Source organism: Ips typographus, linkage group LG12 (genome assembly GCF_016097725.1).
Source record: "Ips typographus isolate SLU linkage group LG12, UJ_Ityp_2.0, whole genome shotgun sequence".
NCBI lineage: Eukaryota > Metazoa > Arthropoda > Insecta > Coleoptera > Curculionidae > Ips > Ips typographus.
In genome coordinates this window covers 555,372-580,606 of record NC_138433.1, presented here as the reverse complement: position 1 = coordinate 580,606, position 25,235 = coordinate 555,372, and the positions used below count along the sequence as shown (strand labels likewise).

The following is a 25,235-nucleotide window of genomic DNA, read 5'->3' as shown; positions in this document are numbered from 1 at the left end:
TTAAAGCACCAGATTAAGATGATATTAGGGTAGCAATTACCTACTATTGTTAATTAATAACAGATTGTTTAAATTAATTGCTTTTTTAACTCAATATTTATTATGTATTGGCTTTCCCTATGACAATCAATATTTTTTCTTCATCAATATAAATTACATTTCATTTGCTATACAGTGCGTTTTTTTTAACGCGCAACATAGGATTTTACGTGTTAAATTTTTAAGCCCATGTTAGACCATGTTATTTTGGAACTACAAGTATAAAACTTGACGGGTGTGTCTTTAGTACCCTGAAGCTTAAGTAAGTCTACCAATTTGGTCTAAAAAGTGATTTAAAACTGCAAAAAAATAATTTTTTTTCGAAAAGATTTTATCCTTTCATACTCCCTGTATGCATTGTTGTTCCTTGTTGTTTTTGATACTGGCAGGGCAGGTAGCAGGTAAAGTGACATATTTTGACTGCATCACGACCCGACATCTTTTGAACGTCAAAAGGGCATTTTATGATTGTTTGGAATATACTGTTTGGCTTCAAATGGAGGTCACTTTGAACAATTCACTTATAAAAATACTTCTTTTGTTCTTAACTTTCTTGATATAAAGTTAATGATCACCCTGTTTTACTTTCTACGCCAAATTTTACCTGCTACCTGCCGTGCCAGTATCAAAAACAACGAAGAACAACAATGCATACAGGGAGTATGAAACGATAAAACCTTTTCGAAAAAAGATGATTTTTTGCAAGTTTTTTAACACTTTTTAGGCCGAATTGGTAAATTTACGTAAGCTTCAGGGTACGAAATAGCCACCCGTCAAGTTTTATATTTGTAGTTCCAAAATAACATGGTCTAACATGGGCTTAAAAATTTAACACGTGAAATCCTATGTTGCGCGTTAAAAAAAACGCACTGTATAAATATACAAGGGAGTGTTCACTTAAAACTATTACCTATTCCAAATCAATTCTCCAGACAAAGACAGAGATAAACTGATGTAACGTCATTCAACAATTGGTCACGTGACTAGTTTATCATCATCTTTGTCTCAATCGTTGATTTGTAATAGCCCTCTCTTTTTTATAAAAAATATATACAAAATAATACTTACACAATTATGACTATAATCAAGTTTCATCGTAAACCGTAATTTATTCGATTGCTCTCGAGAGTTTCGTTTTTATCCTCCCGCTCCCTCTTCAGGAATTTTTCCATCACTCCCATAATCGGCTTAGTAACTAACTCGTCCGCATCTTTACCGAAGAAAAAATCGTTATGATTGAAATTCAACCGCTCCACCCCGTAGATGCCGGCTCTGATCGATTCTGGTAGTTGATTGTACAAATACAGGGCGTCCTGGAAGCAATTTACGTTAAAACGCCAAAAAAAATTGTCCGCAACTAAAATTTTTACTTGTTTCGTGGTGGCCCAATCGTTTCTAGCGTAGATAATAAAAATCGGTACTGTAATCTTTTTAATATCGTACTCGGGCGGTTCTCTAGTGCCGTACAAATATTGGTTCTTGCCAGGACCATAGTCGTACTTTCTGAAATTGCCCCTGGTCGATTCCCTCAGAAAGGTTAGAGTTTTCAGGGACGTACCGCCTGGTAATTGGTTAAAGTAGACGGGCACGGTTTCCTGTTAAAAACCAAAATGATGGTCTACACAGTCTGTTGCCTCAAAGTATTTCAATATCCAAACATCACACCTCCTTTACTAATTGTACTTACCTAATAGTAAATAAATGTTTGTTTAATTCAATTTTTACAGTAAAATTTGCTTAAATTAGTGTAAACATCTAAAAAAACCCGTAAATATTCAAAATTAACCTAAAAACAATTTTTACTTTTTCTGTCGTCTTGCGTCTGTCAAAAAAAAATGTTATGTCTGAATTGCTGTTGCCACATATCACGTGGTTTATTCTGCTTGTTATTTTGAGTAATCACGTGACCCCTCATCCCATGTTAATTTATGATTATTTTAGGTTAGTCTTTTTTGCTATATTTGCACAATCTGTCGAACTTACTGGTGCTATATTGGTGAAAGGTCCAATAAACATGTTCACCATGGACATGCAGGCCAACATAATCACGGGGGAAGCCATACAAGTAGGCCTGGACAGTCTACGTGCGTACCCCCTCGAAACCAGTTGCACCACGTTCAAGGCGCCGGTAACCTCCTACAAATTTCAGTCATTTCATTGTATACAGGATGTTTCAAATTTTCCGTACCAAAGCAGGGTAAAACAAAGGAAAAAACATGCGATAAGGGCTGCGCATATGTGTCATTTTGTAGGCGGGTCCTAGGAAAATAAACAGGGAGACCAAACGTTCAGCTAAGGCTGGTTGTTCTGAGGCAAACATCATGGCGGCCGTTGAGGCCAGAGAATGTCCTACGTAAATTGTTTTTCCTTTAGAGCCAGAATGGTACTGCACTAGTTGCAACATTGCCGGTACGTCGTAGCTGGCTATTTCGTCCACGCTTTAAAAAGGAAACAGTCATTATTAACTTTCATGTTTGAATAAAAAGCAAAAAAATGTAAATACAGCTCGTTAAACTTACTTCCTAGTGTAAACAGCGAGAACCATTTCACTTGCACGAATCTATTAGATTCAGTACAAGTTACGCAATCAAAATTGTAGTGAATAGGACATACGAAACCTGCTATTATTGTAGTGATATGATCGGGATTAATAAATGCACTCGCATGCAACCAATCAGGGGCAATCTAAATCTCATTTTTCTATGACATTACAAAGTAGGACGATGTTTGCAACACTTTATATATCTTTTTTTGTAAAACGGAGAATCAATTTACCTGTCATTGGAATCAGGTCTTGATGTAAGTTTCTTGTATAGTTTACCATTTAAACGCTCGGTATAATTATACTTGATGATTTTTCAAACAACTGGTTTTAATAGCAACATATTAGGCAACACAAATTACACAGCAACTTGTATTGTTTAGCCAACTGTGATTATGCTAAATTTGACAATAATTGTCATGTGATACTTTGTTGTCTGCGATTAGGGTAGTCACGTGACTGGAAAGGGGATTAACCATATTTTTTCTGGACGTTTGGTGAAGGTTTAAACTAAACCTACCTGTGATCCCAAAATTCTCTCTGAGTAACGTTGAGGGATTCGTGTCCCTCGGAGTATTCGGTGCCTCTGTAGTTCCCTAGCCATACGTCATAACCGGCGTCGGCCAATTGAAACGCTGAAAACGATGCTATCTTTGTAAATGTAGAATTAAACAACAATAAATTTTTACTTTAGTTTAATTAGTACATTGCCTGATGGCAGTTTTAGGTTAGTCAGGCCGCCTTTTAGTAATTTATTATTATTAGTCTGTAAAGTGCATTTTACGTCCCACTTGAAGTTTTTAGGGTTATTTTTGGTACTGCTACTTGTTAAAATCGACTTTATAGAAACGCGATAATTGAGTAACCAAAACTCACCAATAGACCGTTTGCCCAGCCCTACAAAAATCCCCGAGGTGCTCTGCACCCCGTGCAACATAAAAACGGGAGGTTTGTCCTGACGAAGCCCTGGTATCCGAAACACCGTCAAATGGAAATCGTCCCCCGTCCTCACTTTGTAAGTGATGATAGGATAGCCGGTGTTTCTAATAATTTCCGGCTGGAAAACTTGAAAACTTGAACAGGATTTCGGTCAGGTTTGCGGGACTTACCACAGTCATTTCGGCGGCAAAATCGTACCAACACTTGCTATTGGTTAGCATGTTGAAGTAGTCCCGATAGGTTGGACACACATTGTTTGGTTTTTTTTGACAGGACACTTGATGCACAACGGTTACGATCAACGCGAGTAGGAGTTGCATTATTCCGGCAGTTAATTTGTGTATCAAAGCATAATTTCACCGATTACGTACTGGGAGATATGTAATAACTACTGGCTTTCTTCGGTCGGATCTGTGTGAAGGGGGAGTTTTCGGTTTGATCGTCTATACGTGGTGGTACTGGCTTTTTTTTGTAAATTTGAGAAAGCTCTCTGTGTACTATAGTACAAGTGACGTAATACACACAGAACCACATGTTTGACATCACTTTTTACTCTATTTAGCTGATGGTTGTAACTATCACCTTTCCATCCGGAAGACAATTTTTGTACCAGTACTACCACCTATATTTTGTACTTACCCTTACTAACTTCAATACACGCGCGCCAGGTAATATTATCTTGAATAAACGTTAGCTTTGTAGTTTCAATGTCTAAGGACATCGGTGTGGTTATTTAAAAAGCAATTACCCAGGTAGTTGTTATGCAAACTTAATTGGTATTCTTCTGTGTTATTGTTTCGTTCATTAGGTCGCTCATTAAAGCAATAGTCTGGTATTACAAACACGTCATGATGTAAATATCTCCAATATAATCTAATAATAACATGTTTCATATTAGTGTGATGATTAATTAGTGTCGCCATTTTGTTTTGAAAACTCTTAAAGATTGGACATTTTGAAACTTCAATTTTGCAGTTTCAGACTGTATAGGGTGGTCAAAGGTACATTGCAAGTACACTGTAAGAAGCAAAATAACAGAGTTATTGGTATTGAAAGCAGCAACTGTCAAATTTCCTCATGCATAAAAAAACTTTAAACCTTCATAACTCGGTTATTTGCCCACCAATCAAAAAAACTTACTAAAGTGAAGTTGTAGAGAATTTCATGCTCTACAGGATTACTTTTAAGCAATTTTGTCATTAAAGGTCTCCTAAAGAAATTATGAAGCAAAAACCGTGCGGTTGCGCAAAAAGCTAACGACTCTACAACTTGGAACCTTCATAACTCGGTTGTTTGCCCACCAATCAAATAAACTTACTAAAGTGAAGTTGTAGAGAATTTCATGCTCTACAAGATTACTCCAAAAACAAATAAAAACACACATTTTTTTAGCTTCATGTCATGTGACGTCACTATAACTCCTTTTATTAAAAATTAGCTTACTAAATTTAGACCTTAATGCTGCACTTACTCTATTTTAGTGAGTTTGACTCCAAGTGAACGACTACAAATTTTTAATGGAGGTGCTATAATAAGACAAAACAAAATCTCTGATCAACTTACCTTGACAGGTGACATTTGGGTCTGTCCAGTACCCGTCAATGATGCAAGTCGAAATGTTTACCCCCACTACTCGATAACCCAGCCGACATTTGTATTCTACAAAGTCTTTAATGCCATTCGCTGCTTCTATTAGACTTGTTTGATCTATAAACCCGTTCGCTGGTGGTGTTGGTACCTGACTCATGGGACAGTTTGATTTGGTTGAAATTTGGGGTTTCGCTCTAGTCTGACAGGACATGTTTGCGTTATCCCATGTTCCTGTAAGGAATAAATGACGTCACAGCCATTTGGTTTTGATTTAACTTATTATTACCATCTTCCATACAAGTTGCAAGTGGATTTCCTATTAAGGTGGCATTATGGTTACAAACTAGTTGTATTTGAGTGTCTATGTCCACGCTAGTGGAATTTTCATTAGCTTCATTTGCTTGGGATATAATTAGGATTTTTCCCATAACAATTGTAGGTAAAACACACTGAGGCCCTGATGATTAAGTAAATGCTACAACAGTCTAAAGTACTAAAATGGCGTTTATTTACCAACGCATTTTGGTCGTTCAGGGAACCACCCATCAATTTTACACTGCAAAACTGGGTTTCCGATCATATGGAAACCTTCATAGCATTGATAGGTTACTTTGCTGTTAAACGAAAATTGAGTTCCGACAAAATGGCCATTTCTCACTTGTCCAGGGTAGCCACACTCAATCTCTATAAAAATCATTTTACTACTGTAATTAAGGCTTTTATTGTTAGGCTGCCAGTACTTTTACAGAAGGGTTCGTAGAATCCTTCCCACTTTGACGTTTTAGTACAACGACGTCCATTAATAAACTGTTTGCTACTAATCTCAAATCCAGGATAACAAGAGTAAAACGCTTTGTTGTCTATTAAATCGATGTAACCGTTGTACAATGGTTTCGGGTCTTCACATCCTTGACAGAAAGTTGACGGTAGTCTCTATAATATATAGTTTTTCCCAAATCACTTAAACCTGACGTCACACAAGTGGGATTAACCTTTATATTTCCGTTAGTGTGTTCCTGCATTTCAGGCCAGGCATACAAATCACCCAGCATAGTGTCAGAACAATCGTTCTGGTGGATGTTTATTTCTTCCAAAGTCAACACCCTTGACCATACATCTATGTAAGCCATGTTGCCTACAAACGATTCTGATTGGCTGAATCGCCCACCTAGTACGTCCTGTTCTTGTCCAATAATCAAGTAGCCGTGAGCTAAACAAATGTCATACACCACACTGAATTTAAATATAATTTTTTTGTACCATCAATTTTTGTGTTTTCCGCCAAGTCAGAACCGTTTTTAATTAATTTACCGTCCACGTATATTTGGTAGGACCCATTGGTGCTGGTCCATGACGCGCAAATATGGTGCCAATACCCGTCGTTCAAAAACACGTCAGTGACCACGTACTGTTTGTTGACGTACAACACTAACCTACACCAATCAAGCTTTTTTTAGTTTACTGACTTTGTTTTTAATGTCTCACCCTGTATAGTCAGTCAGAGTGAATGCGTTATCTGTCACAGCTGTGGCGTAGGACAGTAGAGTGCCGTAGTTGAAACTGTCCACTGTTTGCATCCACAAACAGGCTGTAATCTAGGAATTTCTAGTTTAGCTAAAAACCTAGAGAAACTAGTGATGGGTAAATTACCAGTAAAGTATTTTAAAGTACGTTTTTAGTTAAAGTATTTTACTTTAACAGGCAAGACAAATACTGTGTTTCTGGCAGTTCAAAATTTGACATCGCTTTTCTCCCTGACTGTACCGAATTTTGTCATTTTTTTCAGGTTATTGGATAGGAAATGTAATGAGGATTCCAAAAATGTGCTTAAAATAGTCATTTTCTCACTCTAAGTGGGTTTTACAGGCGATTTTCTTCCTAACTGTTCTTTCAAACCGTCTTTCAGACAGTTTATACTTTGACACCACTTTTCTCCAAGACTTTACCTGATTTTGTATTGTTTTTTATGTCATTAGATAGGAAATTTAATGAGGATTTCAAAAATGTGTCTAAAAACATGATTCGGTCACTCCAAGTGGGTTTTACAGGCGGTTTTGTCCCTGACTGTCCTTAACATTATTCAAATTTCACTATTTGTAAATTGGTTGCACCAAACAGTTTTTCGTAAATAACTCGATAACGGTGAGTTACAAAAAAGTTGCAAGAGACCAAAAATTTGTCTAATCAACTCCTTAACCCAACACCGTAAATTTGTAGGACCGTTTTTGCTTCCAGTATACAGGGTGTGTATGAAAAGTATGATGATTGACTGTTTTTGGTCACCCTACAAGCAATTTTTCAGATTGAATTTTTTTGAGTGGTTCAACCTCCCTGAACTCCTAAAAACTACCGAGTTGCAGGGTGTTGAAATTTCAAACTACAACTTCAACTGATTTGAAAGCCATGACAGAAAAATGATATCTTTCAAGCTGGTCGAATTGAAATTTACTAATTTTCACTTTTCCAATTTTACTTTACCGGTAAATTTACGCCCATCACTAGAAAAAACCCACTTACTTCAGTCAAATCTGTTTGAAATCCTTTTAACCGAATAAAGTCATTAACGTCGTAACGAGTAAAATTCAGAATGTAATTAGTCTCCCTACGGAATTCGCAATTGGAACCAAAAAACAACTGTTTGCAGTAGCATTTATAAGCACTTTCTTCATTCATACACTGCCCACCATTCAAACACGGTATTGATGAGCAGTAATCAATCTTTTCGCTACAGTTTGTTCCTGTAAAGCCTTCAGGACAAACGCACCTAAAAAAAATCTTTTACATCAGTTATTTAGTATGTTAGCGTGTCACAGGCACCTAAAATCGTTTTTTGTAGCATTTTCCACGGCCAAACTAACGCACACGCTATAAGAATGACAGGGTTTATAGTCGCAAGATTGAATGTTACATCTCCGCCCTAAAAATCCTTTAGAACAGACGCATTTAAATGAATCGGCATCCTCAATGCAAGTGCTGTTGTTCTCGCACACTACATTATCGCAGTACTTTACTAGCAGCTCGCAACTCTCCCCAGAAAACCCTACGGCATCACCCTGTATATGACTGTGTTAAAAACAAAAAACTTACCGGAAAGACAGGAACAAGCAAACTCGTTATCGCCCAAGTCCACGCAAGTTCCGTCATTTTGACAGGTCAAATTGCAACTAATTTCCGGTTCGACGATTTCCTGACAGTAATCCCCGCTGAAGCCCTCAGGGCAGAAACAGTGAAATGTCGAGTTTTGGGCGTTATACGTGCATGTACCTCCGTGATGACATGGCTGAGTGTCGCAAGGTGAAACTTGTTTTTCGCAGTACGTCCCTGGTTTCAACACAAAAGCGTGAGAAAATCGTAATTTATGGTTTGTGATTGTGAATCACATTACAAGAAACGTCTGGCAAATTAAAAAAAAAAAAATTTGAAAAGTTTATGTTTTGAGTGGTTTTTTTAGTTTTGCTGTGGGTATGCAACCAGCCATACACATCGGTGTAATGCGGGTTGCAGCGGTAAGGCCGGGTTTACCCCTAGAAAAAAGACATATTGAAGCCACTAAGAAGCTTTTGAACTGTCATATAATTTTTCTAAAACTGCCAGAAGCCTCTAAGAAGGTTCTTAACTGTCTAGGAATTTTTTTAAATTGCCAGAAGCCTCTAGAAAGGTTCCTAAATGTCTAAGAATTTGTTTTTAAATTGCCAGAAGCCTCTAAGGTTCTGAACTGTCATAGAATTTTTCTAAAATTGCCAAAAGCCTCTAAGAAGGTTCTTAACTGTCTAAGAATTTTTTTTAAATTTGCCAGAAGCCTCCAAGAATGTCCTGAACTGTTACAACATTTTTCTAAAATTCTAAAATTGCCAGAAGCCTCTAAGAAGGTTCTTAAGTGTATAAGAATTTTTTTTAAATTGCCAGAAGTCTCCAAGAATGTCCTCAACTGTCACAAAATGTTTTTAAAATTCTAGAATTGCCAGAAACCTCTAAGAAGTTCTTGAACTGTCATAGAATTTTTCTAAAATTGCCAGAAGCCTCTAAGAAGGTTCTTAAGTGTCTAAGAATTTTTTTTAAATTGCCAGAAGCCTCCAAAAATGTCCTCAACTGTCACAAAATGTTTTTAAAATTCAAAATTGCCAGAAGCCTCCAAGAAGCTCCTGAACCATCATAGAATTTTTCTAAAATTGCTAGAAGCTTTTAAGAAAGTCTTGAACTGTCACACATTTTTTCTAAAATTGCCAGAAGCATCTAGAAAGGTTCCTAAATGTCTAAGAATTTTTCTAAATTTGCCAGAAGCCTCTAAGAAGGTTCTTAACTGTCTAAGAATTTTTTTTAAATTGCCAGAAGCCTCCAAGAATGTCCTCAACTGTCACAAAATGTTTTTAAAATTCTAGAATTGCCAGAAACCTCTAAGAAGTTCTTGAACTGTCATAGAATTTTTCTAAATTTGCCAGAAGCCTCTAAGAAGGTCCTGAACTGTGTAAGAATTTTTTTAAAATTACGTATCTGTCCTTTTTCTAGTGGTTTACCCCAACCCTACTTTCTTATTCTTAATGAAATCTTCCCCCGTAACGGATATTCAAAGTTCAGCATTCATATCTAGTCTGTTAATATCCGCGCACGCAAATGACAGTTGAGAAACTTACCCACAAATCCTGGTAAACAATGACAGGAAAATTCATACTGACTGACCACGTGACATTGGCCTTGATTGCAAGTTTGTTGGTTTTTGCAAATCTCGGTGGCCAAAGGAATGCATTCTTTGACACTAGAAGAGCGCATTTTGGTGGTCGTGTAGCCATTTGGACAGGCTACGCACCTGTTTGATTAAAAAAAATCAATAAACCAGGTGTCAATACAGTCAACTGAAGAATTTACTGAGTTTGTCCGAAATCGCTTTGGTATGTCCCTACAGGGCAAGATTTGCAGTAGGGACTTAATGTGGCCCTTTCCACCATTGTAGAGTTACTTTTTTTAAACAGTTTGACTCTCTTTTTTCGGGCGTAAGTACCGGGAGGGCACATTTCTAGTAAAAAAAACTCAAAAACACAAAAAAACAAATTAGATTAGGGACAAAATTACCTTTGCACTCGTTAGCGCTTTTAACGTGCGTTTTCCTGGTTGAGTAATTGGGAGGACAGGATTTGCAACAAATTTGGCCTACTTTGTCATTATAAAAGCCAAAATCACAACTCTGACATCTGTCAACTGTAATATTGTGAAAAGTACCTCGAGGACATTGTACTAAAAGAAAGCCTTTAAAATAATTAATTACAAGTAGCCTGTGAATTTACCGCATTTATTTTTCCGTGGTATGAACCCTTGACCGCATGTAAACTCCCGGGAATCAAACTGAACAGTACCGTTTACACCCGCAATTGTAAAATCGGAATTTCTAGTACCGTTCAAGTGTTTTCCTCTGATTTGTACTCTCACTTTTAGTTTCTTACGTCTCTGTCTTCGTGTTTGTTTGGTTGGTTGTTCTCTTCGTCGTCTGGTTAGCAGTTCATTGGTTGCTTCTTCAGACTTTTCAACTTCACACTCCGTTAATACGTCTACTTCACACGTTTCAGACGTGCAAATTGAGTTTGAAATGGTTGATTTCAGGTTTTTTTGTATCTAAACAATTAAATGTGAACGTGAGTGGATTTCAACAAATTTCTACTCACTTCGACAATTTTTTGGGAGTCATTACAACTCACATTCTCTAGTAAGGGCAGATCTACGTTTCCTTGTATTTTGTCTTCGGCGACCACTGTAACTGTACAGAAAAAAAAACACAATCATTGCCCTATCCAGTCCAGTCATACCAGTTGTATCAATGGTCTAGCGTCATCTGTCAATTTTTCTAACCTCACTTGGAGGGATTTTAATATTCCACTAAATTTTTTGTTTACTTACCGGAACATTCCGGCAAGAACAGCCCATCCGGATTGTACCAAGTGGCGTCAGCGTGGTTGCATATAAAATTAGTGGAGTTTTCCAAAACAGTGCTGGCAGAAGCTTGCAATGGTATCGCGTAACCTTCTTGACAAGTTATAACGCACTTTACACCCTCAGTTTGGTCGTTACACTGTACTTGACCGTTTGGGGGCGGTGATAGATCAGGACACTGAGATTCTAAACATTATTCAGCTACATTTTCGATACTTTAATTCACGGGTAAGTATTTACTTTCATAGCCATATCTGTCACTTAAACTTACCTTCCACCGTAATATTAATATTGCACATATTCACATTGCCAGAGAGGTCTTTGGCACTATAAGTAACTAAAGTGGTTCCAATGGGAAATACTCCAAAATCGTGACTTTTGCTAATGGTAACGTTTTGGGAATTGTCGAAAATATTCGGTTCGTCCCACGTGATCGTTTCCGGTGCAGTGGGATTGACAAGAAATGTTGGCGGGGTTATGCAACCCTCTATTGTTGGTGGTTCTTGATCTGAAATTTTTTTAAACTTTAATAAAAAGGTTTGTAAATTAAGAAATCACTTTCACCGATCATTTCCACGAAAAATTTGCATTTAATGGAATTTTTAAACGCGTCCTGCGCAAAATATGTTACGGGCGTTAGCCCAATACTAAACTTGTAATCTGCAGGTTTGGTAATGGCTGGCTGAATCCAAACCTGCACACTTAAAGCCGAGTTATCTGTAATAAATTCCAGATAAACGATTATTTAGGAAAACCCATTTTTTGTACCAGTAATGTTAGGTTCTTCCCATATCACGTGACCGTAGTCAGTGCCGGATATTGTGTAACCCGTGATATTTTTGGGACATAATAGGTTAGGAGGAGTAGCGTCTGAAACCAAAATGTACAGGAAAACACTGTACCTAACCTAACTAAATTTGTACCTATACATAACGTGTCTTCTTTAAGGTTTTTTCCCCAAAGTCCGTGATTCCCACACGTTTTGTTGGTGGGACCCGAAGGAACGAAACCATTATCGCAACTGATTGTACACACTTTGCCATACTCCTGTTTACCGGACTGACAGGATTGCGGTTCTACTTTACCGTATTTTAGGGCCGGAAGCTTGTGGCACTTAATTGCTAGAAAAAAATACAATTTTATGTTTGTTAGTTTTGCAGAAAATGCTGCTTACGTTTACAAATCGTGCGTAAACCATCCCATTGAGCAATGGGCAGGCAAACCCTTTGCTTAGACCCAATTTGCAGGGTACCATTTTTACATTCGAAATTACATACCGTGTCGACGGGTAGGTTTACTTCGTCATTATCGTACACCATCCCCAAATCGGACTGTTCACATTGCATCAGTCCGTGTTTGGGAATTGGCAGTTTACTGCACGTTTTCACTAAAATTGTTGTTAGTACGATAAACTGACTGGTTCAAAACAATCGAACCTTCACAAGTCGGATCCGAACCGCTCCAGGTGGCATTCTCCTGGCACAAACGAATACTGCTGCCCACCAATATGTAGCCGACTTCACAACGGATACCGCAAGCACTGTTTAGTACGTTGCTGCATTCTTTCTTTTTGACTATGTAACCGTTTTTGGGGGCCGTCAATTTAGGACATTTTAAAACTGAAACAACATGGAGAACTGAACATGGAGATGAGAACAGGATTGATTCAGACTAAACCGTTGCATTTAGAAGAAACAGATGAAATTAATGCACTTACACTTATTGGCTCTACAATACAGTCCTTCTTATTCAGAAATACACATTTTCCTGAAGGTTTCAGGGCTAAATTTGTGATCAAAATTAAAGTAAACAAACGGACATACAAAATGACACATGGCACGGCTAACCACCGCCCTCTGTACAAGAAAGCCAAGAAGGTGCATGCCAAAAATTCCAATATGGCCGAAATATGGGATTGACAGTTTGCATTTGTTTGTATTGTGGAAATTGAGTTTTTGGATGATTAAATTAATTTTTAAGGTTTAAAGTCAAGACTTGGGATTACTTGCCAAAGTAATTGTTGTTTATATGTTTATTGTTCTAGTGAAAGTGTAGTTTGTGTTCATTTTATTATGTTATCACTATTGTTATTGTTCCTTCATTGTTCTATAATTTGTGGTTGGTTTTTTAACTTAAATTCTATTGCCTCTACAATATGCCGTCCACTGGTTGTTTGCCAAATTTCTAAAAGCAATTTGATGAAAGGCCCAAAAGTGTCAGTCTTTTACTTTCCAAAAGACCCTGCTCGAACCCAACAGTGGTTGAAAGCTTTGAACTGGAATGATTTTACTCCAACACAAGTCAAGTCACTCAGTGGTAAGTACAATATGCTTTCTCATTCAGTAAACTTATTGCCTCTTACAATACATTGGTATGTGACTTATGTGAGTTACATTTTGAGGCCGCCTGCATTTTGAGAGCAACAAAGGTTTACTCTGAAGAAACAGGACAGCTTTTAGAAGTTCTATTGGCACATTTACATTTTAAAAGAAAGGTCTTGGTAATAATATAAAACCCATTTACCAGTTTTGCTTACCTAGATTCAAGGATTTCCAAATTTTCTTTGATTGAGCAGTTTTTACATTAGTTTGTTGTACTTTCCGAGACAAAGGGTTCTAACCAAACTTGCTTTGGCTGGACTTTATTGGGTATAAAAAGCCATATCTATACATATCTGGATCAGGAATGAAGCGTTCTTTGATTTTTCACTCACAACTTCTAATCAACTACACGAAAAAATAAAAAAAAAACATATTTTCTACTGCATCTCCATAGGTTTGTGTACAAAAAAAATCCGATAACGCCGCCATTAAAAGTCACATTCTAGGCTTTCTTGTAAAGAAGGCGGTGGGCTAACACGATAATAGTTAACACAAAGCTATTTCCAAAGTTGTCCAACAGAGGGCATAAATATCATATGGCTGTCTAGGCGCCATCTACCGCTTTCAACCGTAATTACGATTACGCGTTCCGAATTTACCGGAGTTTTTCCGAGTTTTTTTTCCTGACGATGTAAACATCTAATTTTTAAGTTCTATATTCTAGTATACATACTTTGACAGTTTCCTTGTGAGTCCGACTGAAACCCTTTTTTACATATACAACTCTGTATACCACTTGCGGGTGGTACGGTAGTGTGATGCACGTCCGGACACGGTAAACACAAATTAGGCCCGTCTGAATAAGTTCCAAGTGTACAAGCTAACAAAACAAGACATTTTGAGGTTATGTGGTTGGGGTTTTTTGGCGTACGTACGCATGCAATCGTTTCGTAAACCAGAACCGTAAAATCCTGGTGCGCAAGTGCACGAGTAGTGACCGGTTGTGGTGCCGCAGGTACAAACAGCATTGTCGTCGCAACAATCACCGTCTCGGCACAGTTTATCGCAAAGTTCGTTTTTGCCTAAAGGCAAATAATCACCCCCAGACAAATCTAAGAAAATTTCAAATAAATTAGCTCATTTATAAGTTGTTTTGTTGATACCGTACCGACGTGTAAAGCGCGTCGCGCTAAACTCTCAAATTCCTCAAAACTGTCCAGTAAATAGCTGTAAAATTCCCCGGGAGCGGACGATAACTCGTACAATTCCTTGTAGTTGCCATTTCTGATGCCAATCGTAAAGACTGTGACTTGGTTCAGTTTCAAATCGTTCGAAAAAGGCACTGGATTTTCCCCACTAGAATACCCGTCAGTTACTAAGAAAACCACTTTTTTCGAGTCGTTTCGATTGGAGGATTCAAATATTTTCTAAAAGAACGTTGAATTAACATACAGTGAACCCAAAAAGTCTACTCTTTACCTTAGCTTTTTGAAAAGCACCAGCTGTATAAGTTTCACCCCCTTTATATTCAATGTTCATTAGCTGTTCATTAAGCAACAAACATTTGTTATGCTGCTCAGAGGGATCAGCAATATCGTCAATGTTGGTCACCTAAAAAATTTCGAGTAGTTAATCCCTTAATTAGCATTACCAGTCACTTACAGTGTCACTGGGTGAACTAAAAGTAACCACAGCCACTCTAGTATGATCATAATCAACCGTAATGTCACTTAGAAGTTTTTTAATAAATCTCAGTTCGCTTTTAAAGTTCAAACTGCCCACGCTAGAACTAGCATCCACCAGAAACACTATATCCAACTTATCCGACACTTTGAAAAATTGCACGCTCTTCTTAAACACCTCGCCCAGAACGTCTAATTTCGATTTGAAAATCGCGTTTTCCAACTTTTTCGGCGAGTCGTGCCATTTTTTTTCACCAAAATTCAAAAATTCGCTGTAATTATTCAGCGCGTCCAAATTAAGCTTGTCCTGGCATAAGTAAGGTAAAGGCAGACCGATCAAAAGTAGTAGCCAGTTTAGGATCATTTTGTCGTTTCAAACGAAATGCAACTGGAACGTTTTAAATTAGAATGGTAAACAGAAACCGGACAGATGTGCAACATCTGGAAGTATTACTACACTACAAGTGTTTATTGAAACGAAAACAGAGTGTATTCCTCAATTAAATTAGTTATGTTTAATTAAACCTATGCTGAAAGTGCAAAGTGTTACGCCGCCATTTTATGACTGTCTTATAGAGGGCGCTGGCAAATACCAATTAGTTACAATGTCGTTTTTTGACGTAAGAATTCTAATGTCAATTGTCATTTAGTTTTTAGGTTAGTTTGTTTCTGATTCATTGTTTTAAAGGGCGTTGTTGTTGTAAATGTTTATAAGTATAACTTTTTATCAACTGTAGTGCTAGATTGTACCATTGTCTAGTTTTCTTTGAATTAAAGGCTTTAATCACATTCTAGAATGCCTCCAGTTGAAGTAGACACCCAACCGGTAAGTTAAATGCTAATTTAACAGTTTTGGTTAAGTGTAACTTTGTCCCACAATGATGGTATACTTTTTCCTAGAAAGGAAGTGCATTAAATTCCTTTAGTATTGTTCTAGTTTCACTCGAATTGTACTAGTCATTTAGTGAAATTAGTGCAGCACTAGGCACACAACTTACTACATTGTGGGGTTTATTGTTTTACTTAAAAAAATGGTTATTGTTTTGCCATTTCCAAAGGGTCAAGACCAGATCAGGAACTTGGTACTGTCTGGTCATGTTGGGTTTGACAGTTTACCAGACCAATTGGTGTCCAAAAGTGTTCAGAATGGATTTGTGTTCAACATAATGTGTATTGGTGAGTTCAACTAGAAAATTTTGATTATGGTTATTTTGGGGTTGCGGTTTAGGTGAAACTGGCTTGGGCAAATCAACTTTAATGGATTCCCTGTTCAACACAAATTTTGAGTCAAATCCCAGCCCTCACACTCTACCAACTGTAAAACTTAATGCTCATACTTATGAGCTACAGGAAAGCAATGTTAGATTAAAGGTTTGTAGTCACTATAATAATAGTCACAGTAAAAGCAAATAGTAACATCAAATTTGCTCAGCAGAACAATAAAAGCACTCTGTCTCTTGTTTTATTTCCTGTCTTTCTTTATGAGATAATTATAATTACTTAAGTAAACTGTTTAGCTTACTATTGTGGACACAGTTGGTTATGGAGACCAAATCAACAAGGAAGACAGTTTCAAAGCGATAGTTAAAAATATTGACGATCAATTCGAGAATTATCTACAGGAAGAATTGAAAATTAAACGTTCATTGTCCACTTTTCACGACACCCGTATCCACGCCTGTCTGTACTTTATTTGCCCTACAGGTACAGTTTCCGACAGTCAAAAAACTGTACCTTAATAAACTTACTAAACCACAGGTCACGGTTTAAAATCGATCGATTTGGTTTGCATGAAAAAACTGGACCAGAAAGTCAACATCATACCGATCATCGCGAAAGCGGATACAATTTCCAAGACTGAATTGCAAAAGTTTAAATCCAAAATTATGGCGGAGCTGCAGAACAATGGCGTGCACATTTACGAATTTCCGGTTGATGACGAGTCGGTGTCGGAAATCAACGCTTCCATGAACTCTCACATTCCTTTTGCTGTGATTGGCAGCACTGATTTTGTCAAAGTTGGCAGCAAGGTACAATACTTTGACAGTTGGAATTTGTTTGTAATTTTCGGGTGTTTTTTTCAGTTGGTACGAGCCCGGCAGTATCCTTGGGGCACTGTTCAGGTCGAAAACGAGACTCATTGCGACTTTGTCAAGTTGCGCGAAATGCTAATCAGGACCAATATGGAGGATATGCGTGAAAAAACCCACAACAGACACTACGAACTATACAGGTAAGTCCTACACAGTGTATACGTTTTGGTCTGGAGGTTAATCTACAGGAAGAAGCGTTTGGAGCAAATGGGATTTTCCGACGTAGACGCCAACAACAAACCGATAAGTTTCCAGGAAACTTTCGAGGTGAAACGTTCCAATCACGTGCAAGAACTGCAACAAAAGGAGGACGAGATGCGTCAAATGTTTGTCGTGCGCGTTAAAGAGAAGGAGGCCGAATTGAAAGAAGCTGAAAAAGAAGTGAGTGTCGCCATTTTTGCTCCCCCACTTTTCTCACTCCGTCACTGGTTCAATCCATTTCAGTTACACGCCAAATTCGATAAGCTGAAGAAAGACCACACGGAAGACAAAAAGAAAATCGAGGAGGCGCGTAAGAAGCTCGAAGACGAAATGGTGGAATTTAACAGGAGAAAAGCGCAATACCAGCAAATGGGATCGAGCAGCCATCACACTTTGACTTTGGGGAAAAGTAAGAAGAAGTAATTTTGCGCTTTTGGCTTCTTTTTTCTTTTGCCGCTTAAAAACCAAAAATGAAAAATTGGGATGACGTCACAAATTTTAATAACCACTTGCATTTTGGCAACCTTGCGTAATTATTCTACAGTGACGTCATGCTTATTGTGTTTAATTTTTCAGTCTACAGGTGTGGAAATTTCCTAAGTTTGTTCACGCCTATCTATGAAATTTGGACTATTTGACAAACAGGACACCCTGTATATTTTTTTAGTTCAGTTTTTTTTCTTATGTACTGTACAGGGTGCTGCATTTTCGATGGTTTTACGGGGTACAGAGAAAACGGTAATAGATAGAAAAAAAGTAGCATACGTGTTCTGATCTCTTTTTCTGAGCTGAGATGACTGGAGAAGAGTGGGCTGCGCAAACTTCTTTTGTTTCAAAGATACGGGGGGCTTTTGAAAATTGGTCATTTTGAAACCTCCTCTGTATTTCATTTGCTATTAAAGTTATCAAAAAAGGAACAACGGTTTCCGGTAGAACTTTTGACGTAGAATCCAATGGCGTAGTCAGTTTTTTTCTATTACGTTTAGTTTCTGACATATGACAGTAAGTTATATTTTTTTTAATGGAACACCCTATATATTTTTTGTTCATTTAATTCTGTTGATTTTTACTTTTTCAACGGTGTATTAAAACATATAAGTTTGTAAACGTTAATCTTGGTAATTAGAAAAATAGCGTTTCCTTAACAAAAAAGTGCTAAATAATATGTATAAAAATACCCACAGTCGAAACAAAATTTGGCTATGTTCATATTAACATGTTATATATCGTTTATAAACAGTTTTTTCAACTTCTACCTTAAAAATAGTAGAAAATAGAAATGGCCACTTTTCTTATTAAAGTGACGGTAGAACTGTTTGTAACTTAGATTTTTAATAAAATTTATTAAAAATATTTAATTTTCTGATGTGTTAGTTTATATGATTTCCGATTTTGTTTGGTATTTTAGATATTGGCCTTTTTTTAGCTAAGCAAAGGTCCTTTTTTTAAAATAACAGGATTAACCTCTACAAACTTATATGTTGTAATACACCGTTGAAAAGGTAAAAATAAACAGAATTAAATGAACTAAAAATATATAGGGTGTTCCATTTAAAAAAATATAATTTAGTGTCATATGTCAGAAACTAAACGTAATATAAAAAAACTGACTACGCCATTGGATTCTACGTCAAAAGTTCTACCGGAAACCGTTTTTCCTTTTTTGATAAGTTTAATAGCAAATGAAATACAGAGGAGGTTTCAAAATGACCAATTTTCAGAAGCCCCCCGTATCTTTGAAACAAAAGAAGTTTGCGCAGCCCACTGTTCGCCAGTCATCTCAGCTCGGAAAAAGAGATCGGAACACGTATGCTACTTTTTTTCTATCTATTACCGTTTTCTCTGTACCCCGTAAGACCATCGAAAATGCAGCACCCTGTACAAGAAAACAACAACAATGTTCGATACTCAAAAATCTTTGACAATTTATTATACAGAACAAATTCCATGGATAGATAGGAAACTAGTGATAAGAAGAAAGAAACCATTAGAAAATCAATGAGCTAGACAAAGATGACAAACGGATGTGACGTAATTGGACGCAGTTAGTCAAAAGATTACATTCAGTCTTTCTGGCGAAGTGGTGGTGTGACCGATTGCATTCATTTACCAGACTGACAAATGTCACATTGCCATCTTTGTTTAACTAATTGATTTCTAATGGTTTCTCTCTTCTTACTACAGCTTTTATATAATTTTCATACCTGGAGGTTTGTGTGACTAACATTTTGCACTTTCTTTACTCGAATAAGGTAAAAGTTGCTTACTCTTACTAAGCCTTCTAGTTTGTTTTACAATGTCTTGTTCGCTGAACAGTTACTTTTCAAGGAAATCCCAGTTAATACAAGAAAAAGTGAATTTAACGCTAAAGAAGTATAATATGCTGTCTAATCTCGATTATGGAAACATTTTTATATTTATATTGTGACTGAATTATAAAATATATATGAAGTGAGCAAGGTATTGTGTTTCTTATTAATTTCAACTTGTTTGTTCCTTCACATTAAAATACCGAGTGAGACGGAGATAAACCACTTGGGCTGTAATTAAGTACTTAAAGTGCACTAAGTGCTAACCATGTCATATTCACCTAGATGAGTCAGTAAAAGCCATTTCCATCTTTCTAGGTTATTGCTGCTTTTTCATCCTTTTGAGTTTCGCCAAGTTGCGATCAATTGTTACGTTTTAACTAATTGTGATACTAAAACTGGTGTACCGCTTCTCTTCTTTTCAGAAGTCATGCATAAGTTTATCTAAGTGACCCTTCTACGCTTAAACCGTCAGCTAAAGTGGTAATTATGTCTTAAGTTTATTTCAAAGTATTGCAGTACAAACGTTGCAGAGTATTATATAATTTTATAAAATATTGTTTTTATAATATTTATTGAATAATATACGTATGATATAATTTAAAGTGATCTTTTTTAATTACCAGTCAAGTAACAGACTGCTACTGGTATAATCAGCTAGTTACTTCACTTTTAAGTGTATAGCGATAATATTTCCTATAAAACAGCTAGTACTTTATCAGAAATGGTTAGTTATAGTATCATCATGAAATCACCCAATTTTTTGTTTTTGGCGCTTGTGCTAGCATTAATACAACAGTCAAAGGCAGAATGTCTTGTAGCTAGTGAAACTGTCGCCGGTGGTACCCACTACCAACCCAAATCCCAACTGTGTCCTGGTGATTTGATTTTTGAAGATCAATTTGAAAATTTCGATTTGTCGCGTTGGTCCCACGAAAACACTTTAGGCGGAGGTGGTAATTGGGAGTTTGAGTACTACTTAAACAACCGCACCAACAGCTACGCCAAAAACGGACAACTCCACATCAAACCCACCTACTTAGCCGATGATAATGGTGAAGACTTTCTATTTTCTGGCACCCTGGATATTAACGGTGCTTATCCGGTTGACGAATGTACTAACGCGGCCTACTACGGTTGCAGTCGTACCGGTACCGCAGACAATGCACTGAACCCAATTAAAAGCGCCAGAATCAGAACCGTGGACTCTTTTTACTTCAAGTACGGCACTTTGGTGGTTCGAGCTAAACTGCCTGCAGGTGATTGGTTATGGCCTGCCATTTGGCTGTTGCCCCGCTACAACACTTACGGCACTTGGCCTGCTTCGGGAGAAATCGATTTAATGGAAAGCAGAGGCAATAAAGAACTGACAAGCGCTGAAGGAGTGAACGTGGGTACCCAACAGGTGTCCACCACCTTGCATTGGGCCCCGGCCGTAGCAACCAATCAATATATCCGAACCCATTTCGAGAAGAACAACGCTGCTGGCTACGACGAGGACTTTCACATCTACAAAATGGTATGGGAGTCCAACGGGTTCGAATTCTACATCGATAACGAACTGGTAGGAACCATCACCCCTCCAGAAGGTGGTTTCTGGGAGTTGGGAGAGTTTGCCCAAAGTGGAGTGGATAATCCTTGGGAGGGAGGCACCAAGATGGCGCCCTTCGATCAGCAGTTTTACCTTATCATTAATTTGGCCGTGGGCGGTGTTAACTTTTTCTCTGACGAAAATACGAATGCCGGAGGCAAACCCTGGATTAATACGTCACCAACTGCTACGTCAGACTTTTGGAATGGCAAAAGTCAATGGGAATCCACGTGGGCTTACGGCACTGACCAATCACATTTGATTATCGACTATGTTCAAGTTTATGCAGTATAAATAGTGTTATCAGCTATTACATTTCATTGTAGTTAGTTGTTTAAGATTAAAGGTCGTTTTCTATCAAATTGCTCGTTCAAAAAGTAATACAAATTTTAGTGTAAATATGGGACACTTCAGAAATTCTAAGTGATGTAAACGCTTTATTAAACAAGGTCAAAGAAAATATTTATTTTTTTTTTGCAAATGACCCTAAACGTTCCTAATGACACGTCTAATCCACTTACGACACTGTAAACCCTAAAAATATGAGTAGTATACAGGGAAAACTAAAAAAAAAAGTAACAACAAAATTAGAAGGGTTACTAACAGCGAATTGCACCGACGTTTTCAAGAGTTGGTTGGTTCCACCTAGGCTAAGTTGTGATTTGACTGTGACAATTTGCACTTAACCTGGCACAGTCAAATCTTAGCTTGGGTGGACCTAGGGTGTCCTTAACGCCCTTAATTTTCCGTAACACCCCCAATTTTGTTCTTTTTTGCAATACCTTTGTAATTAATGACTTAAGTGTTGATGGTCCAATGTGATATATTAGAGGTTATTATACAGGTGTGGTAAATCCAAAAGCGACCATAGGAAAACCGTGTAACTGACAGAGAAACGTAGATAATTGCATGCGCGGGACAAAGACAGATAACGAAAAAAATATCAAGTAGGCCATATTTTTAGCAACGCCGTAAGTAAGTTTGTCGAGGGTATTGAATACTTACGGCGTTTGGCAACAGCGCGCTGAAAACATGGCTTACTTGATATGAAAATATGGCCTACTTGATATTTTTTTCGTTTTCTGTCTTTCTCCCGCGCATGCAATTATCTACGTTTCTCTGTCAGTTACACGGTTTTCCTATGGTCAGTTTTGGATTTACCACACCTGTATAGAAACCAGAAGCAATATAACAAACAACTTTTTAATACAAATACAGTTCTTAAGCTGCATAAACTCTAACGTAATCGACAACCAAATGAGAGTCGTCGGTATTTAAGTTCCAAGTGGGTTCCCACTCGTTCTTGGCCTCCCAAAACTCGGTGGTAGAATGAGGTGAGGTGTTACTCCAAGGTTTGCCGCCTGCGTTGGTAAAAGTGTCGGCAAAATAGCCGTTTGTGCCCCCAATAGCCAGATTGATTAACAAGTAAAACTCCTTGTCGAAAGGCGCCATTTTGGAGCCCCAGCTCCAAGGGTTTGTATCTCCGCTCTGATCGTAACTGCCGTATTCCCAAAAACCACCTTCAGACGGGAACACTGAACCCATTTCCACGTCATCCAGATACATTACCACACCATCGGACGTCCAAACCATTTTGTAGATGTGGAAATCGTTGTCGTAGCCTGAGGCGTTGTTTCTTTCATAGTGGGTGATGCCCCATTGGATGGTGGCCATGGAGGGGGCCCACAGTAATGTGCTGGACACTTGCTGATTACCCACGTGCACTCCAGAAGGATTGGTTAACTCTCGGTTGCCTCGGCTCTCCAACAAGTCAATTTCGCCCGAAATGGGCCAACCACCGTAAGCATTGTCGTGGGGCAACAACCAAACCGCCGGCCACAACCAATCACCGGCAGGCATTTTAGCTCTCACTTCCACCGTACCGTATTTGAAATAAAACGATTCAATGGTTCGTACCCTGGCGCTCTCTATCGGATTGAGAATGTAACTTTCACTACCAGTGCGGACACAACCATCGTGGTCGGCATTATTACATTCAGTCCCTAAATCCAGAGTACCGGAATACAAAAAGTCTTCTCCGTAGTCATCGGCTAGGTATGTGGGTTTTATGTGTAAGTGTCCGTCTTGGGCGTAACTGTTTGATCGGTTGTTTCTGTAGTACTCAAATTCGCCATTTCCACCTCCAGATAATGTCACTTCGTGGGCCCATTTTACAGTATCGAAAGTGTCAAAATTGTCCTCAAAAATTAGGTCTCCAGGACACAATTTGGAGGGGGGAGTGTAGTAGGTGCCTGTGGCTGTAGTTTCACTGGCAACGTCGCAGTCTGCGGCTACCACACCCAACCACACACTGATGAAGCCCAGCGCGATATTTGATAGAAACACTCTCATTATGCTTTATTTTAAATACATATTCAAATCCATGGCTTATATACACTTTCAGGACTTATCAAAGATAAAATAAGTGGGTTGTTTTCCTTACAGGGCTTAGAAAGTGGTTGCAATGCAGAAAAAACAAATTCTTGATTTATAAGATCACGATTTTTACTTTTTGGAAATCCCCACTTAAGCAGAGTTGGCAAACAATGCACTAGACATTAAAAACATTGATTGAATCCACCACAAGAGGCGGAATTATCCCATTCCACCTGTTATGGTAAAATATGGCTGAACTACTTACATTCGAGTACTTTATAACTTTCCCTGGGTTTTGCCTGAAGTTCAAGTGGATAAAAACTCGTCGTGCACTCACCGAACCTTAAAAAAACACTTTTTCAGTTAATTTTTGTGTTTTTTTCGGTAAAAATGTTTGAAACTTTTTAGCAAAATGACATTTGGTTTGAAAGTGAGGTTATGTTGACTTTCAACTGCTCTAGTTGTCAGTTATCCGGATCACTGAACTAGCACAGTATACCTGGAGAGGACATGTCCTATTTCAATCAAAATTCATAATTTTTATTTTTCATTTCTTGATAAGTCATTAAATAAGCTCTCCATCGTCCATAACTCAGGTTTTAGCTGTACTTCCTTTTCCCCACACAATTTGTTAGTAAGAAAAGACAAGTCAATGTTGCCCAAGTTTCCAAAATTGATCTTACTGTCTTGACCACTACCTAACTGGTTATCAAGCTCCTTGTACGTTGATTTATCTACAATAACACTAAAACATCGTATAAAAATGTGATTGTAACATAAGACAGGCGGATCTTACACTGGTTTTGCGTCAGGTAAATGTAAAGGATCATCTTGCAGGTCATCAATGTCAGGAATCACAGGAATATCATCCTCAGGGCTTGTCTGATTATTGCTTGACTGGAATCTTTCCCTAAAGCATTTTATATGGATTTAAAATCGTGTTTTTTTAATCAAACTGTAAAACTTACAATTCTATAATGTTTGAAGAAACCTTGCTGGACCTACATATCAGAATAGTATTTAAAATATTATTTAAATGTTAGTGATTTGCAGTTACTTGGTAGATTTACTGTTTCCTTCCTCGCCCCATACACTAGTTTTACGTGGTTTTGGTAGAGTTTTTTTGTCGTTTTCTTCTGTATCAAACGGATTACTATCTGCAAAAAAATTACTAGGGGTTGCTTCTGGTGTAGCATCATCAGATCTTCTTCCTTGTTTAGGTTGTGACTGAAATTATAAGCCTTATAGGTATAAGGCTTCAGAGAGTATATGCAAGCAGTTTTTACCTTTCTACCTGCCAGGAAATCTATATCTTCGTCCCAATTCATAGTACAAAGTTATTACTTATAACAATTAAACAAACACAGTTAAATAAATGGCAAAAATGCTTTTGTTTACATCCTAAGCAGTTCAGTTGCCCAGGTAACTCACCTTGAAAATCCCTACCAGCTGTCAAATTACGACATTGTGACGTCAAAACGCTCTTGAAGCGTTGGTAGGCAACCACCAATACAGTGTTTTCTCTGTGACGGTAATTTAGAGTTTGTCGTTTATATTTGTTTGGGCATTTTAGTAATTTTGCTATTTAGGCGCTTAGTTTAGACACAAAACGAGATTTGAGATTGATTTATTA

General features: G+C 37.7%; 4 protein-coding genes, 1 long non-coding RNA gene and 2 pseudogenes across 12 annotated transcripts; 3 read left to right on the top strand and 4 right to left on the bottom strand.

The window, feature by feature from the left end:
• Positions 1–1,083: 1,083 nt before the first annotated feature.
• Positions 1,084–4,300, bottom strand: LOC145736360 (lipase 3-like). The gene is made up of 8 exons (XM_081990754.1): positions 4,160–4,300; positions 3,691–3,931; positions 3,458–3,638; positions 3,102–3,216; positions 2,228–2,477; positions 2,023–2,175; positions 1,410–1,634; positions 1,084–1,352 (listed from the first exon to the last, which is right to left on the bottom strand). Exons 2-8 carry the CDS (start codon positions 3,838–3,840, stop codon positions 1,131–1,133), a joined length of 1,296 nt encoding a protein of 431 aa, XP_081846880.1. The 5' UTR covers positions 3,841–3,931; positions 4,160–4,300; the 3' UTR covers positions 1,084–1,130.
• LOC145736391 (uncharacterized) lies at positions 2,097–2,539 on the top strand. Its single transcript, XR_014179915.1, has 2 exons — positions 2,097–2,236; positions 2,292–2,539. It is a non-coding gene; the product is annotated as an uncharacterized LOC145736391 (long non-coding RNA).
• On the bottom strand, positions 4,256–24,129 carry LOC145736331 (sushi, von Willebrand factor type A, EGF and pentraxin domain-containing protein 1-like). Of its 4 annotated transcripts, none has more exons than XM_081990676.1 (29): positions 24,102–24,129; positions 23,868–23,944; positions 14,830–14,961; positions 14,519–14,777; positions 14,286–14,462; positions 14,084–14,230; positions 12,466–12,648; positions 12,204–12,416; positions 11,953–12,150; positions 11,798–11,899; positions 11,594–11,746; positions 11,301–11,537; positions 10,997–11,215; positions 10,765–10,856; positions 10,390–10,714; positions 10,178–10,339; positions 9,974–10,121; positions 9,742–9,914; positions 8,198–8,431; positions 7,928–8,150; positions 7,628–7,874; positions 6,596–6,705; positions 6,371–6,543; positions 6,103–6,320; positions 5,851–6,043; positions 5,624–5,794; positions 5,397–5,567; positions 5,084–5,341; positions 4,256–4,393 (listed from the first exon to the last, which is right to left on the bottom strand). In XM_081990676.1, exons 1-29 carry the CDS (start codon positions 24,112–24,114, stop codon positions 4,356–4,358), a joined length of 5,046 nt encoding a protein of 1,681 aa, XP_081846802.1. In that variant the 5' UTR covers positions 24,115–24,129; the 3' UTR covers positions 4,256–4,355. The 4 variants fall into 4 exon arrangements, with proteins under 4 accessions (XP_081846802.1, XP_081846799.1, XP_081846801.1 ...); XM_081990675.1 differs by lacking the exons at positions 4,256–4,393; positions 23,868–23,944; positions 24,102–24,129 and adding exons at positions 4,426–4,932; positions 4,992–5,024; positions 15,013–15,408; XM_081990673.1 differs by lacking the exons at positions 23,868–23,944; positions 24,102–24,129 and adding an exon at positions 15,013–15,408.
• Septin2 (septin 2) lies at positions 15,698–23,803 on the top strand. 5 transcript variants are annotated; one of them, XR_014179907.1, is made up of 9 exons: positions 15,698–15,858; positions 16,091–16,208; positions 16,261–16,403; positions 16,550–16,736; positions 16,791–17,062; positions 17,117–17,265; positions 17,314–17,506; positions 17,570–17,992; positions 19,212–19,787. XR_014179907.1 is itself a non-coding variant. In XM_081990748.1 (9 exons), exons 1-9 carry the CDS (start codon positions 15,829–15,831, stop codon positions 23,779–23,781), a joined length of 1,368 nt encoding a protein of 455 aa, XP_081846874.1. In that variant the 5' UTR covers positions 15,698–15,828; the 3' UTR covers positions 23,782–23,803. The 5 variants fall into 5 exon arrangements, 3 of the variants coding, with proteins under 3 accessions (XP_081846874.1, XP_081846876.1, XP_081846875.1); XR_014179906.1 differs by having other exon boundaries at positions 17,570–18,023; XM_081990748.1 differs by lacking the exon at positions 19,212–19,787 and adding an exon at positions 23,672–23,803 and having other exon boundaries at positions 17,570–17,735.
• On the top strand, positions 20,345–21,686 carry LOC145736365 (beta-1,3-glucan-binding protein pseudogene; annotated as a pseudogene).
• LOC145736366 (beta-1,3-glucan-binding protein pseudogene) lies at positions 22,416–23,608 on the bottom strand (annotated as a pseudogene).
• On the bottom strand, positions 24,127–25,052 carry IFT43 (intraflagellar transport 43). The gene is made up of 5 exons (XM_081990793.1): positions 24,889–25,052; positions 24,660–24,829; positions 24,571–24,603; positions 24,399–24,512; positions 24,127–24,347 (listed from the first exon to the last, which is right to left on the bottom strand). The coding sequence occupies exons 1-5, from the start codon at positions 24,928–24,930 to the stop codon at positions 24,143–24,145; spliced, it is 564 nt and encodes a 187-aa protein (XP_081846919.1). The 5' UTR covers positions 24,931–25,052; the 3' UTR covers positions 24,127–24,142.
• Positions 25,053–25,235: the final 183 nt, after the last annotated feature.